The sequence below is a fragment of the Quercus robur genome, chromosome 6 (genome assembly GCF_932294415.1).
Source record: "Quercus robur chromosome 6, dhQueRobu3.1, whole genome shotgun sequence".
NCBI classification, from domain to species: domain Eukaryota; kingdom Viridiplantae; phylum Streptophyta; class Magnoliopsida; order Fagales; family Fagaceae; genus Quercus; species Quercus robur.
In genome coordinates, this window is record NC_065539.1 from 23,800,194 (window position 1) to 23,816,982 (window position 16,789).

The window sequence follows — 16,789 nt, forward strand, 5'->3', positions numbered from 1 at the left end:
TGTGAGAGTTTTAATAAGAGTCTCTCTTTCTTTTTTCCTTAATCTTAAAGTTTTTTATTTTTATTTTTTTACATGAGTCTTTTTTCTTCTTCTTAAAAAAAAAAAAAAAAAAAAAAAAACCTAAAGTGAGTCCTTTTAAAAAAAAAAAAAAAAAAAAAAAAAAATTCTAACATGCGGTCTATTTAAAAACTAAATAGTGAGAGAGTCCTAATAGGAATCTCTCTCTTTTTTTTCCTGCATCCTAATTTTTTTTTCTTTGTATTGAAACCTAAAGTGAGTCCTTTATATATATATATATATATACTAGTATTATGCCCGTGCGATGCACAGTTTAATCAAGAATCATGTGTAATCTAAAGAAAATAATAAATATTTTTTAATTTAATTAAATTTAAATAATAACATATATTTAAGTGGTAAACTCAATTTAATAGTTAAGAATTATAAACAACCCAAATTACTAAACAAAATAAGTAAATAAAAGTAGTGAGATTTACATAAGAATTGAATTTTTGCATTTGAAAGTGATGGAGGAGGACCGAATTTCAACCTATCAAAACAAATGTGTAAATATAAACTTCAAGAAATATTTTTGAGAAATACTAAGAGTTAAGACCTTGGCAATAAGTTTGCATTGATAATTGAAAATAGCTTCATTAGCATTGAGATGTCATAAGAATTAAAAAGTAATACCTTTTTGTGAGTTGATCTAGAGAGAGAGAGAAAAAAAAAAAAAAAAAAAAAAAACCTTTTTGTGAGGTTTGCACATCCTCCTAGGTTATAACTTCAAGGTGTTTAAAATTTTAATGGATCATGCCATATCTTGACCAATATCCTTTTTTAACCCTACACCTTCGATAAATCTCATTTTAGCAATTATTTTCTTATCCAATTCCAGTGTATATTTCAATTGACCCAAACTTGCTAAGCCAACTACACCTTAATTTTTGAGATTTTTATCTCTCTTGAGAATCCTTTGTTGTGATCATATCCCAATAGATTATCGTTGATGAAGATCTAGTTAATTAAGTTCCAACAATTCAAGCTTACTGTAAATAATCACTTTCAAAATTCTAATAACATGAATACTTCCATTTTTTTCTCCTTAGAAAATTTAGGTGAAAGAATAAAGAATACATACCAAAAGTAATGAGGATTGATCATACTTACCAATTATGGAATAAAAATCTTTATGATACATGAAAATAGCATCCATGACTCCACAAATGAGTACGTGCCTCCCTCCATGGCCAAATAGAGATGGTCAAAATAACTAAGCTTTTCAAAGTTCCCTTCAAAATCTATAGCTTTAAAGAGTTCCAATATAGTTAGTTGCAGTATAAATAATATGATGTATTTTATGAACATAATGAAACAAAAAAGGAGAAAAAAATTACAGGATAGAGTTAAATAACCTTGGAGAGGAAATAGAACCTATAGCTTTCATTATAGGCATCCTTAAAATATATACAAAAAAAAAAAAAAAAAAAATAATAACAATACAAAAAATATAACCTTCATGAACAGTCCGAATGAGAAGTTTGAGGGAGGCAGAGCAAAAATATTTATAATTTTTTTTTCCTGATTGATTTTTATTCCCTATGATCTAATCGCAAGTTTTAGATATACTTGAAGGTTTTAAGCAAAAATTGCAGCAATTTTTTTTAGATAGACACAAAATCTTAATTGTTCTTATCAACTTTTCCTCTGCTAATCTTTGGATAAATACAAAATTTTACTTTTTCTTATCAACTTTCCTCTATTTAGCTTAATATTGATATCAACATTTTTTTTTCCTTAACTTTATGAATAATTGTAACACGGTGGGACTCCTTCATCTTCCTCTTCGGAATGTCCGGCTCCAAAATCCGACGCTTCGGGGTCTCGATCTCGTGGAGCACAATTCGATCCTCCTTGGCTTTCGATCGAGCCTCGCTGATCGATTTCACGAGCTCCAAGAACTCCTTCGATTGGAAGAGGTTTTGATTTCACGGCTCTCTTATTCTTTTTATATTTTGATTTAATCCTTTTGGGGTTTCGGTTCTCTTTTTATATTTTGATTTCACGGCTATCTTTTTATATTTTGATTTAATCCTTTTGATTTGATTAGCTTTCAAGTGCCTCCAGTTCTATATTTTATTGTTTCGTATCTAATCTTTGACTAGTTTGGCTTACTTGTTTTGTGATTCCTTACTTTTTTTTTTTTTTAATCTGGGGTTTCTTGTTTTTCAATTAAAGTGGTTGTTTTTGATGTTTTATTGTGACAAGTTTTTGTTTTTATAGGTAATTTTGGATTGATGCATTATAATTGGATAGAATTCTATATAATTGGTACTCTGAAATAGTTTAATTCTAGCGTAATTTTAAGAGTTAGTGGTTTCAGCAACAACTTGAATTTATGTTGAGTTCTAGTCTGCAAGAAAAGTTTATAAATTGGTGGATTCAGGACTTATTACATGCCAAAGATTGAAGCTTGAATAGTGGCAACAACTTGAATAGTGGTTTGCATTCAAGTAATCAAGTGATTAGATTATGCTGAGTTCTGGCCTGCAAGAAAACTTTATAAATTGGTGGATCCAGGACTAATTACATGCCAAAGATGGAAGTTTGACATATATACTCAAAAGGAAAATCATAGCAACAACTTGGGCAAATTCAAAAAACACCTGGGGGAGTTCAATTTCAATAGTTTTTTTTTTGTCAATTGCTAATTTCAACGAGTAATAAATGAATTTTATTTTATTTTTACTTAAACTATTAACTTTCTAGTTTCACCCGTCTCCATAAAAGGACAGATTTGTAATTGCCTTGTATGAGTTGCTATAGGAAGCTTCATGTTTTTGGCATCGCCTTTGTTTAGTAATGCTGATTAGCCACTTTTTTTTTTGGGTTGAGAAATAACAGCATTAATTGGAATTATGTCATATTAAACATTTGAGAGATGCCTTGTGTGCAGGGTAGCAGTGGCATTAACAATTGAGGATTTGTAATCATCCTAACTAAAACTAAAAAACAAACATATGTACGTAGCTTTTGCATTAATAATACTAACAATAATTTCAGAAACCATCTAATCGAAATTATTAGACTTTGACATATTTTATAAGTTTTTGGAGATATGTCATGGCCTTTGGATTGTCTTAAAAATTATTGGGACCTTTGGGCTTGCTGTGACTTGTTAAAGATTGCGAGCAAATGCATGTGAGGTTTAAACCAAATCTTCTTGTACTCTTACTATGGATGGAAATCTTCCATTTGGATTTTGAGTTTTGTGCACCACCATGCCAACTTTAATTGGCCTTTTTAAACTATATACCGACCAATCTGTAGTTTCTATGCACTCAATTGCACATGAGGTTTATAGAATTGAAAATTTTGGTGGTGTGCTAGTTGTGACGAGAGAGACATCTTTTGGTGTATTAGGGGTTTAGGTTTTATGAGAATGTATTTGTGCCGCCTCTGTAATATCTATGTTTCTTAGTGAATCTTTTTCCTAGATGCTGCCTATGGATATGTCTAGGCTTAAAGTCGAACCACATATATTTATATGTTCTATGTGTGATTGTGTTTTCTAATTGGGTGGCTCCCCTCTCATTAAAAATTCTCTTATATATTTTCTTAAGAAATGTAGCACATAAAAAAATCTAGAGGGATTAAAAAAAGAAGCCACATCATACATAATTTATTGTAGGTTAATTGCATTCGACTTACTTGAATATACTTCTAAAAGAAAATCAAATTTTGACGATTGATAATTTACGTAAAAGGAAGTTGTGGATTCTGGATTGGTGCTACATGTGTAAGAGAAATGGTGAATCGGTTGACCATCTATTTCTTCATTGTTCTTTTGCTTCGGATCTATGGTCTATGGTTTTGGGCCTTTTTGGAGTTTCTTGGGTTATGCCGCACACTGTTCTGGGGCTGTTATGGTGTTGGCAAGGCATCTTTGGTCGTCATCGAAATGGTTATATTTGGTCCATCATTCCTCATTGCTTATTGTGGTGTCTTTGGAGGGAGAGGAATAGTAGATGTTTTGAAGATACTGAGAAATTTATTCCAGACCTCAAGCTTCTCTTTTTTAGAACTTTAAGGGATTGGTTGTTTGCTTTGCAAGATAAATCTTTCCCCTCTTTTATTGATTTCCTAGACTCTTGCAATTTTTGTATTTGATTTCTTTTCCCTTGTACACTCCCTGTGCACTAGGGTGTCCCCTTTATATCAATATATCTTATTACTTATAAAAAAAAAAAATAATTATTTTAATTTCAAAAAATTGTTGAGAATCGATTTGATAGAAAAATTAAAATCTCAGACAGATGGTCGAGTTGAATTCTCAAAGGGTAGGTTTTTGACTCTTTTGAGTCATTTACGTGAATGTGGAATCATGTAGCAGTACTTAGCCCTGCCATAGGTTCTTTTTGCTGATACCAGTCAATACAACTGGACTTGTCTATGTGGCTTGAAGGAAGATAGCTCCAAACCAGTTTGGAGCTAAATTTTTTCTCTCATACAAATTATTACAATTCAATTGGACCATAAAACCAAAGACCATTCCCTTCTCAATTTTTTTATTTTTTTTTTAATCCTTTTTTTAAAACAATGCTTATAAAACCATTTTCCTGTGCACTGATAGCTAGCTGGAATCAACGAATAGGAGGAAGGTGGTGGCATAGAGATATCCTTTCCTTGGTTAAGAAATAAGGGAGAACCAAGCAATGGTTTTATAACATAGCATCACATATTGTCAACTAGTTATGAGTTTGTGAAAAAGGTGGTTTATTTTTGTCTTGGTTGACTATAGAGGGGGGTTTGATCAGTGGTCCATTTTGGGTGTTCCTTAGGCTATGGAAGTGGTCCTCAGTGGCTTTGAAGGCGAGTGAACATAAGTTTTTTCTTGTGAACAGGAAGAGTGGATGCCAAATTGCCAATCTAGCTTACAAAAAAAAAAAAAAAAAAAAAAACTAAGAATTGTTCACCTACATGTTTCTAACTTTCTATACACATGGCACACATGCAAGACATTCTAGTCAAATGTAACTCTTATATGACCTCTGCATGACATACAAATTAAATTCTCTCAGCTTAGCTCAAAAACAGCGTGATAGTATAACTGATCCACAAGATTCTTCATTATCGTTTATGAAAAAAAATCTTGTCTTCATGCCAATTTTACAATTTAATTACTACTACTATTAAAATTTCCTTGTCTTCTTGTGAAATATTGTATCTTAAAAAATTACTAAGTATTTTAATAAATTTATTGAAATTAATGTAAATGATTTTGCACTAGTTATGTGGAAGACATATAGTTTTATTTTTAGTTAGGGTCCCCATTCAGTCATATGTGCATGCATGGTAGGTATAAGGAGAAAATGTAATCTAGCGGTGGATTTGTCAAAATACACATCCCAAAAAAAATTATAGTGGTGTAACATGACCAAATATTACATTAGGTGTAACTTGAACCCAACCCATATATATTATTTTTATTATCTTGGTTATACTTTCATATCAAGCTATGTTGTTGGCTTCCCTTCTTAATTTTATGTTTATTCATCCTCATTGGCATAAATTCATGGATACACATAATTAGAGTGATTTAAAAAAAAAAAAAAAAAAAACTTTCCAAGGAACATTTTGTTGAAGGTAATTTTAGGATTTTTATTGTTATTATCAGAATTTTAAATTATTCATTGATTTCCTTATTAATTTAATAGGTGGTTGTATCATTTGAAGATATAGATGAGGTATGTGCTCTCTCGCTCTCTCTCAATTCACACACTTGACCACCTTGTTGAATGATATGTAATGCTGAGTTATGAATTTTTTAATTTTTAATTTTTAATTTTTTTTTATGAAGATATGAAGGAGTCAGCATGCATTCATTAATCTTGCTATTACAATTATACTTCGCATGGGTGTTGGTGGACATGGTGTACCTCCTTTGGGAAGTCCTGATGGTTAGTAATTGTTTTTGAATGCCTGAAGGGCTTTTTTTTATATATCTTTCTTGAAGTTAAGATGTACAAATCTTGTGCTTGACATGAAAGTAGCTTTTTGTGATAACTTTTCTTTTTCGTTTGAAAGGCGTGATTATGTTTTTATAATGATGTAGTGGGCTTTAGATATATTGTGTAGGTAGCATCAAATTAAAATATGGTGCTAGAATGGTGCATCCATTGAAAAGCATTATGTTGATATTTCTATCCTTTCTTAAATTTCCTTCACCATCTGTAATTAATGGGTCTCAAGGAAAAGTCAAAGTCCTCTAAAGTTAAAATCTTTGCTATTGGCCGCTCTATCTCAACTTTTCTGATGGTTTTTAAATGATGAATCTATAGGTCTACTTGCTTCTTTTGTAACTTGGATCAGCCAAATGCCACAGTTTGTTCTAGAGTCGGAAATCCCAAAGGTATTGACACAAAATCCAATCTTTATCTCCTTTTTACAAGAATGCTTGATTTTTTTTTTTTAATAAAAATTTTATTTACCACTTTATTGGCATACGCTTTCAAAACTCCAAAAATTGTGTAAAGAAAAACTATACTGGTTTTATAGTGAGAAAAAGTGATAAGAATAATTGCATGCACTTTTTTTTTTTTTTTTTCTTTTATGTTTGAATCTTATCTTAATTCTTATCATTGGTTTGTGAGTAGTGATAAGAATATAATGATAGTTTGGAGACATTTGTGGTAATGTCTTAGTGGAGCTAAAATTATTATAGGTTATTTGTAATAGAAATGTGGTTTTAGGACCCAAGAGGAAAAAAAAAAAAAAAAAACCTATAGCGGTGGGGAAAAACCGCCACTGAAGGACTAAAATTATGAAATAATTGAAGAACTATAGTGGCGTTTATAGCCTGTTGCTATATGTTTGAAGCTTTAGCGGCGGGCGAAACTGCCGCTAAAAGGAGGTGTATAGGGTATGTTGTACATGAAGCCCTATAGTGGCACTTATTAATTGCCGTTATAGGTGACAACACTAAAGGAGGCTCATAATAACACTAAAGATCACAAACACCAAGTATGAAGGTGGAGAAATTTGGTGGTAATGAAAATTCTTGTCTTTGGTAAAGGTTGATGTAGGATCTATTAATCCAATTAGGAGTTTATAAAGCATTGCAAGGGAAAGTAAGGACTAAGGAAGCCTGAAAAGTTAAGGGATGAAAAATGAGAAGTCAACCAGTGCAATTCCTCTCAAACCTAGTTGATGAGGTCATTCACAACATCCTAAAAATACAAACAGTAGAACATATTTAGAATAAATTAAAATGTCTCTATATGAGAATATCTAAGAAACAAATTTTACATGGATAAGAGCTTCATGGCTTTTAGATGAACGAAGGTTTAGATATATTGGAGCATCTTAACATGTTGAACACTCAATTGTCACATTTTAGGGTGTAAAGTTTAAGGAGTAAGATAAACAATACTTCTATTGGCATTGCTCCTACGTCCTTTAATCATCTGGTGACTACTTTGATGTATGGGAATGAGACTTTAGAACTCAAAGAGATGGCTGGTGTAATCCTATCGCGCATGAAGGTAAAGAAGGATGGTGATGATTCTCAAGTTGATGGATATGTTTCAAAGACAAAGTTGGACAATGGTAGTAGAAGCATGTCAAAACAAAGGAAATCCAATAGGAAGAGATCTCAATCTAGAGATCGCATTTGAAGAAAGATGTAGAGTGCTATTATTGTCAAAAGGATAAATAAAAGTATTAAAGGAAAGAGTTGACAAAGGAATGAAAGGAAGCACTTAGAATCAGTTAGTGTCGTTTAAGAGAAATAAGAGAACAATAGGGTTGATGCAGATCTACTTTTAGTCTCATCAAGTAGTGATGTTCTATTAGAATCACAAATTTGGATTTTGCATACTCTCCTGTGTGCCGAAAGAAAAAATAGTTTGACACATAGATCTTGTAATGGAGGTATGGTCATAATGGTCAATGATGTTGCATGCTTGGTTATTAGGGTTTGTACTATGAAGATTAAGATGTTTTTGACGAAGTTGTGAGAGTTCTTAGATGCGTTAGACATGTTTTGAATTCGATAAAGAATTTATTTATTTTTTTAAGTATTAGCTGAAGGGATAAAAAGTGGAAAGTGTATATAGGATGATTGGAACTAGGGGTGTCAAATTGGCAGGTTTGGGATGGGCATAATTGGGTTGGGTATATAAAACCCATTTACCCATTATCATCAATTTAACTAATTACTTCTAACCCAAACCCAACCCAACCCAATTATTATGGGTAAATCCCAACTCATCAAATTACCCAATAATTAAAATTACCAAAATAGTCTTAAAACTTGAAAATGACCAAAGTACTCCTAAAATCCTATAAAATTACCAAATTACCCCCTAAACCTATTAAATGACCGAAATGCCCTTGAAACCTAAAAAATCATCAAATATGCTAAAAAAACACTAAAAATGTCCAAAACACACCCTAAACCTAAAAAATAATAAAAATACCTCTAAAACCTAAAATATCACCAAATATGCTAAAAAAAACCCACTAAAATTATCAAATTACCTCCTAAACCTAAAAAATGACTAAAATACCCCAAAAACCTAAATATGACCAAAATATCCCTTGAAACCAAAAAATTACCAAAATACCCCCTACAACTAAAGAAAAGACCAAAATACCCCCTAAAACCTAAAAAATGAACAAAATACCCCTGAAATCTAAAAAATGATCAAAATTCCCCTCTAAACCTATAAAATGATCAAAATACCCCTGAAACCTAAAATTTACCAAAATATCCATAAACTTTAAAAATGACCGAAATACCTTTGAAACCTTAAAAATGACCAAAATATCCATAAACTTTAAAAATGACCGAAATATCTTTGAAACCTTAAAAATGACCAAAATACCCCCCCGGTCCAAAAAAATTTAAAATTACCAAAATATATATAAGATGAGTTTCAGTTATACTTGGTGTAACTCTAAAGAATTACACATTTTTTAAACCATTGGATTTAAGTAGATCTAATGATCAAAACAAGACCCTTATTAATGCTAATATTTTAATTGATCTTTATTTATTACTCTTATTTAATACATTCCATATTTATTTCTGTAAAGTTGTGATTTACAACTATGTTTTATGTTGACTTTATTCTATGACAAAAAGTGTTATAATTGCTTTAATTTTATTCCTTGTATTCTGTGGGATTTTATTGTATTGGGTTTAGTATTAAGTTGGTGAAGACTCAAGCTAAATTGAAAATTATGTGGATTTTGCGAGAAGCTCACAAGGAGCTAACCCATGAAAGAGCTACGTGAGAAGCACATGATTGGAAGCGGAAGAGTCATGCCATGCTATCAAGCTCGCGACAAGCTAACCTGCGAAAGTGCCATGTGAGAAGCACATGACTGGAAGCATAAGAGTCATGTCAGGCTGTCAGTTTCGCGAGTGTCTCGCGGGTAAAGCCTTTCCACGAGATAGTCACAAAACATTGTACCTAGAGGTTATTTTAGAGTGACTTTCTTACCCTTCACCCATACTATATATACCTTCATTACCCACAAAAGTAAAGAAGGCTATTCAGAGAGAAAAACACTAGATATGTTTTCTACAACACACACCCATCTTTTAGAGAGAGAGCTACTCATCTTTAGTGAGAAATCATTCTAGTCTCTTCTCCTTCCCTCTCCCATTGTCATACATTGAGAGGAGATTTGTATCCAAACACAACCCACACATTTTCAAAGTGTAGAAAGTGTTTTGGAGCTTAGGAAGTTTTGGGGATTTGTCAAAAGAAGTTGGTGAGGCTTGGCGGATGCAATCGGGTGTATTGTGGGATCCAGAAAACTAGACAAGACACGATTCTGAGAAGTCTTGTTGGAGTAGGAGTTTGGAGGGTTTAGATAAATTGGGTAGATTAGGCTTGGAGGGTCTCTTGCTATTCGTGTATTCCAACTTATTGTCTAGTGGATCGATTTACTGCTTGGAAGGGGGAGGAGAAGTTTTTCGCCGAGTTCTTTGGTTTCCTCTTCAATAACATCGCCGTGTTATATTGTGTTTGCATTTCTCTTTCCTTACTCTTGTGCTTTACTTTTATTATTTGTTGTTCATTTTTATGCACTTGAGTAGTATTGGTTGATTGCGCTTCATTTACTCTTATTTCCACACTTAGATAAATTAGAGTAAAAGCAATCTAGCCGTAATCTTTTAATTGGGGGTCTAAACAGCTCTTGTGTCTTCACACAAATCTGAGCTTTCAATTGGTATCAGAACGGGTACACTTGTTTTGGTTTCATTACCTAAGTGTGATCTTTGACCCCTTGTGTGTTTTGCCATAGATAATACTTTGTATGCTTCCATGCATGTTTTGGTTGATGATGAGTGTAACATGCCATGTATTCGTGAAAATGTCTCTATGAGCGATAATCCTCATGACTGTGATATTACATGAATCTATGGGTGTTGATATTCCTAACATCAAACTCTTGAAGAAAGAGGCTAAGAAGTTTCATATGAATTTGAGCAAGTTTCATTGTGAAAATGATGATTTGATTGTTAAGCTCAATGAATCCAATAAATTGGTTGAAAAATATAAGAAGCTTGCTGAAAATTTTCTTGAAAAGCTGAAAGAGTTTGAATGTTTAAATATGGACTTGGTTGCTAAACTTGTCTTGTCTAATAAACTAGTTGATGATCTTAAATGTGAAAATGAATCTCTTAAGATGTATGCCAAGTGTTTGATTACTGAATCTATTGCAAAAAATGATGAAAATATTTGTTGCAATCATGTTGTGGTATCCGATTTTGTGCCTATTGTGTGTTTTACCTCAAAGGATAAATCGGTGTACATTCTTCCACACAAAAGAAATCAAAAAGTGGAGAGAAAGGCTCTTAAGCCAAAGCCTCTGTTTAGGTCTCAACCTGAGGTTTTGGATGGATCTAAGTTTGTTCCAACTTGCCACCATTGTGGTGTGATTGGCTATATAAGACCTCAATGTCCAAAGTTGAGAGAACAAAACCATATTGCTAGATCCTTTCCCAAAAAGTCTAGTGGACCTAAACACATTATTTATAACCATTGTGGTGTCTTTGATCATCTTATTAGACTTTACTGCTCTAAGTTTCAAGCTTTTAAACAAATCAAAAGGAAAGAGAAACTTGAACTTTTAGGAAGTTGTGCTATGAAAGTAAAACCGGATTTAGGGGAAACTGGTAAGTTGTTGAAGAAAGTTTTTGATGTTCTTACCTCCTTGTCTATGTGCATCTCCGGTTCTCACTCTTCCAACCCTCGTATCACTTCTTATGAGACACTCATTCCAAAAAATTGTTTTGTTTGGATGAGGAAGGATTCCTATGGTTGAGCTTATGCTCTTTTTGTCCTTAATCTAATTCTTTCGATTTTTGTAGAACCCTTCATGCATTGAATGTAATATCTTCATGCATTTTGTGCATCTTGCATTTCTTTTTATGCATTGTTTTTGTTTGTTGATCTTACTTTACTTGCTCTATTTTTAAGTGTGTTGAAAAATTCAAAAACCCATAGAAATTGAAAAATCTCTAAAAATTTTGATCGCTTGTGTTGTGTATATCATATGTAAGTTTGTCCTAGTACCTTCGTACTAATGGCGTAGTGCATTTACAAGTTTAACTTGTTTTATATGCACATCTATCTTTGTGGGAAAAATCTTGAAATTTATGTATGACTGTTGTAAATCGATCTTCAAGCTTGTCATGAATGATTGGTCAATGGTCTTGATGATTTTGATACATGCATAGACTTGTGCTTATATATCTTCCCACATATTTTATGTTTTCTCTTAAAAAGCTCAACAAATGTAAATCTCAAAATGAAAAGAGATAATGAGCTACAAAAGCCGTCTCACAAACTAGTATTTGACTAGGAAAAAGGGAAAACGAATTTATTGAAATGTATGGTGTCCAAAAAGCAAAAAGCTTATTCTTAAAAATGAAATGTCAAAAATTTCAGGCACCGATCTCAAAATGAGATATATTGTTCAAAAATTGGTCGAATGTTATGATTTGTAAAGAAGCCAAATGAAAAGCTTCAAAGTTATATAATTATTTTTGTAGGAGGTCGTATATGTTCATTTCTATAATTGAGATAAATCTCTTGACCTAGTACTAGTTGTGTATGACTTGATTGAATTGATCATTGAAACTTCACTCTGGACTATGGACTATTCCACATTTGATACTCATCCACAACACACAAGACTTTTGTTCAACAAATACTTATTTCATTTGTGTGATTGTACATGATCAAATTTGATGTGTATGCTCAATTGCTTGTTGATCAAACCCAAAAAGATTTTTGAGTATTTTATATGTCTTTGAAAGTGTTTTTATGCTTTTTAGTTTTAAGTTTTTGGTGAAATTGCATTTTTCATTATTTTCTTTAAAAACTTCTTCACAAGCATTTTCGCGAGAAGCTTGTAACTAAGCTCTTCTCGCGAAAATAGGTTAAGGCAAAACTTGAAAATACAAAAGTTAGATAGAGACTTTCGCGACTAAAGACTTCCCGCGAAAGGTTTTGCGCTTCAGATGCATTTTTCACGAGTAACTTCGCGAGTAAGTAACCCGCAAAAAACGTGTGTTTTTAGTTTTAAAGGGCTGATGTGACAGATTTTCAAATACACTTCAGTTTCCCTCTTTTCACCTTCCTCGTGCCTCTCTCAATCCCAAACAGTTTTTCACTCAAAACCCCCGACAAACTTCAAGTACAATCTCTACAAAATCACTTCAAAGGTATGCTTTCAACAATCTTTTCTTTTTTTTCCTTAGATTATGCAGAAAATATTTTAGGTTTACTTGATTTGGGGATTTTTGAAAAAAGGGTTGGGAACCTTAATTTTGGTCATAATTTTGTCAATCTTTTGATTGGGCTTTGTCCCATTTGACTTGTTTGTGATTGTGTTGGTTCCATGTGGCAATTTTAACGTGTATTTAGGCGGTTTTACATATGCTCATGCATTGCCCACATTTTAAGTATAGTGATGCATATCAAGTGTTTAATAAATTGCCCAAATGACATTTTCTCGTTGTTTTGGACTCTGATGAGTACCAAACTTTGGGGATTACCATGATTATGTATGTTTATCATGTTTTGATCATTGGTTGAGTGTTTTATACACTTTTCCCCATGAGTGCTTACTCATGCATTGGTTATGCATCTCATATGCACACTAGATGCACCTTGCTGCACATTAAATGCACCTTGATGCATACACTTTATCACTTGACATGTTTTGCATTCACTCATGCTAGTGAAGTCTTTTTGGACCTTTTAGCACACATAATATGTTTTTGGACCTTTTAGAGAGTATACCGGATTGTATCGTCATTTCTATATGATTCTTGTGCACATTCTTAGGGGGAGAAGTGTTACCTCATGCACATTTGTAGGGGGAGAAAGTCATAGGGGAAATGCATATAGGGGAGAAGACATTTTGTTTTTTTAGAAAACCTTGTTTTGTTTTGTTTTACCTTTTGCTTGTTTTCTCATTGTTTTATGGTGCTTTGAGTTATATTTAGTACCTTTGCTTTATTGCTCTCATCACATTGTTTTTGTTTGTTAGACATGCATACATCCTTATGTTATTGTGCTTTATTGGTTGCATGTTCGGATGATCATTTGCTTGGCTATATGATCATTGTAGTAATTTCTATATGACTGTTTTGGTGTATGATCAAGCTACTTACATGTTTCACATCATGTTTACTTGATCGCAATTTACTTGTTACATTATACTTGTAATTTTATTACTTGTTTTACCTTGAGGGTTTAATGTGTTTTGTGCAAGTGTTTCAGGTTACAGGTATATATGCTCCAAGTTCATCACAGTTTCTAAATTTAGGTGTGAGTGAGTTTTGCCATTGTTTCCAAACTCACGTTTAAATCTAGAGTTTGTAATAGGACGTTTTGTCATGGAATAGCCAAAGGGGGAGATTGTAAAGATGTGATTTACAACTATGTTTTATGTTGACTTTATTCTATGACAAAAAGTGTTGTAATTGCTTTAATTTTGTTCCTTGTATTTTGTATGATTTTATTGTATTGGGTTTAGTATTAAGTTGGTGAAGACTCAAGCTTAATTGAAGATTAAGTGGATTTCGTAAGAAACTAACTCGCAAAAGAGCCACATGAGAAGCACATAACTGGAAGCTGAAGAGTCGTGCCAAGCTGTCAGTATCACGAGTGTCTCACGGGTAAGGTCTTCTTGCGAGATAGTCGCGAAACATTTTTCCTGGAGGGTTTTTTTTAGAGTGATTTTCTTACTCTTCACCCATACTATATATACCCTCATTACCCACAAAAATAAAGGAAACTATTCAGAGAGAAAAACTCTAGATAGGTTTTTTACAACACACGCACCCATCTTTTAGAGAAAGAACTACTCATCCTTAGTGAGAAATCATTCTAGCATCTTCTCCTTTCTTTTCTCATTGTCATACCTTGAGAAAAAATTTGTACCCAAACACAACCTACACATTTTCAGAGTATAGAGAGTGTTTTGGAGCTTAGAAAGATTTGAGGATTTGCCAAAAGAAGCCAGTGAGGCTTAGAGGATGCAATCGGGTGTATTGCAGGATCCAGAAAGTTAGAAAAGATACGGTTCCAAGAAGCCTTGTTGGAGTAGGAGTTTGAAGGGCTTAGGTACATTGGGTAGATTAGGTTTTGAGGGTCTTTTGCTATTCATATATCCCAACTTATTGTATAGTGGATCGATTTACCGCTTGGAGGGCAGTGGAGAGGTTTTTCACCGAGTTCTTCGGTTTCCTCTTCGATAATACTTCGCCGTGTTATTTTGTGTTTTCATCTCTTTTCCCATACTCTTGTACTTTACTTTTATTGTTTGTTGTTCATGTTTATGCATTAGAGTAGTATCGGTTGATTGCACTTCATTTACTCTTATTTCTGCACTTAGAAAAGTTAGAGTAAAAACAATCTAGCCGTAGTCTTTTAATTGGGGGTCTAAACAATTGTTGTTTCTTAACACAAATATGAGCTTTCAAGTTCTAAACCTAAAAAAAGTGTATACCTCTATCTCTCTCTCTCCTTCACTGCTCTTCCACTTCCACTGATATGTCGTCGACAACCAAAAAAAAAAAAAAAAAATGCCACCGGACATTGACATTAAAGGTTTATGAGTGTTCCTTTAAATTTCAATTTTTCCAGTTTCCCTTTCTTTTATGGTTGTGACTGCTCTATTTTGTTGTCTCACGTAATTCATTAAGTATTCTGTCCTATAACTCTAAGTGATTCACCTCTAAGTTCTAGACTTTGTTGTCTCACGATTCTTTCCATTTTTATAATTTGTTAACTAGAACTATTTAATTGTATGCAACTATATTTGAGTGCTAATGTTTAATAATTTGGTGGGTGTAGTGGTTTGTTGTCACTATTTCTCCCATTTTGCAGAGACCTCGTTCCCGCACGAGGTCCTATCATGTGGCGCTCTAATTTTGCATTTAACCTTTTTTTACTTCTTTTCATTGAGCTTTTTTTATTATTATCCAAAAGATCACATTAATTTATTTTTACTGATATCTTATTAATCTCTTATTAATTACTTGAGTTTACACCACACATTTCTCTCTTCTTCATGTCTTTTAGCGTACCCACAATTTTAGTATTTAAAGCAAAAAAAAAAAAAAAAAAAAAACTAATATAACTAACTAGATAAGACCATGTGGAGAGATAGAGAGAAATGAAAATGTGGATTGTTAAATGAAACACGCTATTTCACTATTACCAAAACAAAAGACTAGAAATTGAAAAAACATTTGTAAGAGAGAGAGAGAGGAAATTGAAAGGCTGCCAACATTGTCATGTTGGCCTCCCACCACCATCAAGCCGTCAAAACTCTCGAGGGTAAATTTTTTTTGTTGCTTCTTATGATGAACTCAATACTAACAACGTTATATAACAATATTGCAATAATATATGTACAAAATTCTCCAAATCATCTTACATAAAAACATTACAATATTATCCTTGCATCACACAGGCAACTTACTAGTTAGCATTAAGTAAAAGAAACTTTTTCTCAAAAAAAAAAAAGTAAAAGAAACTAATAAAACTATTACAAGTTTAACTACAAATATCTTATAAATTGATGTGGAAAGAATATGATTGGTGTTACCTTTTTTTTTGGGGGGGGGGGGTGTGGGGGAGGAGGAGAGGGATGAAATATTTAGTGTCACTTAAACAATATAATAAATGAGTATTTGATTCATAAAAAAATTTCTTCATTGGTGCCATGTCAATTTGTAAGACCTAAATAGTAAAATTTGTAATATTACTAACTTTAAATAAAGCTGATTATAATATATAACATTAACTAAATTGATGGTTAAAAAAATTATTATTTAATTGAAATTTAAATATAAAAATGGCCATTTAAATTTTTTGCCTTAAGCCTCAAATTGAATTAAGTTGGTACTAGAAATAGGACATTAATTTTAAGACAAGCTCTCATACAAGTAAAGGTATTCTTGACTACATTGATTTGGATATTTACGGGGTAGTATCGGTATATTCTCAAGATGGTGTTGTTTGGAAAACATTGTACATCCGTTGCATGATATGCGTAGGGGAAATAAATCCAAGATCTACTTCATATTTTGCATAAACACATCATCTAAGCATGAATTTGAAGTTTATAAGAGAAAGAAGCATCCCTTTATTGCATCTAATTTAAAGAACACGAACTTATCAAGAACTTATCTTTACCAAGTTTTGATCAAAATTTACACCTCTTGATCTTTACCTCAATGACAATAGAC

General features: G+C 32.5%; 1 protein-coding gene across 3 annotated transcripts; it reads left to right on the forward strand.

Annotated features, from left to right (window-relative positions):
- Positions 1-1,557: 1,557 nt before the first annotated feature.
- LOC126733317 (uncharacterized) lies at positions 1,558-14,073 on the forward strand. 3 transcript variants are annotated; one of them, XM_050436556.1, is made up of 5 exons: positions 1,560-1,979; positions 5,718-5,747; positions 5,861-5,960; positions 6,342-6,412; positions 9,266-14,073. In XM_050436556.1, exon 5 carries the CDS (start codon positions 10,414-10,416, stop codon positions 11,341-11,343), a length of 930 nt encoding a protein of 309 aa, XP_050292513.1. In that variant the 5' UTR covers positions 1,560-1,979; positions 5,718-5,747; positions 5,861-5,960; positions 6,342-6,412; positions 9,266-10,413; the 3' UTR covers positions 11,344-14,073. The 3 variants fall into 3 exon arrangements, 2 of the variants coding, with proteins under 2 accessions (XP_050292514.1, XP_050292513.1); XR_007659675.1 differs by having other exon boundaries at positions 1,582-1,979; positions 13,812-14,073; XM_050436557.1 differs by lacking the exon at positions 5,861-5,960 and having other exon boundaries at positions 1,558-1,979.
- The last annotated feature ends 2,716 nt before the right edge of the window (positions 14,074-16,789 follow it).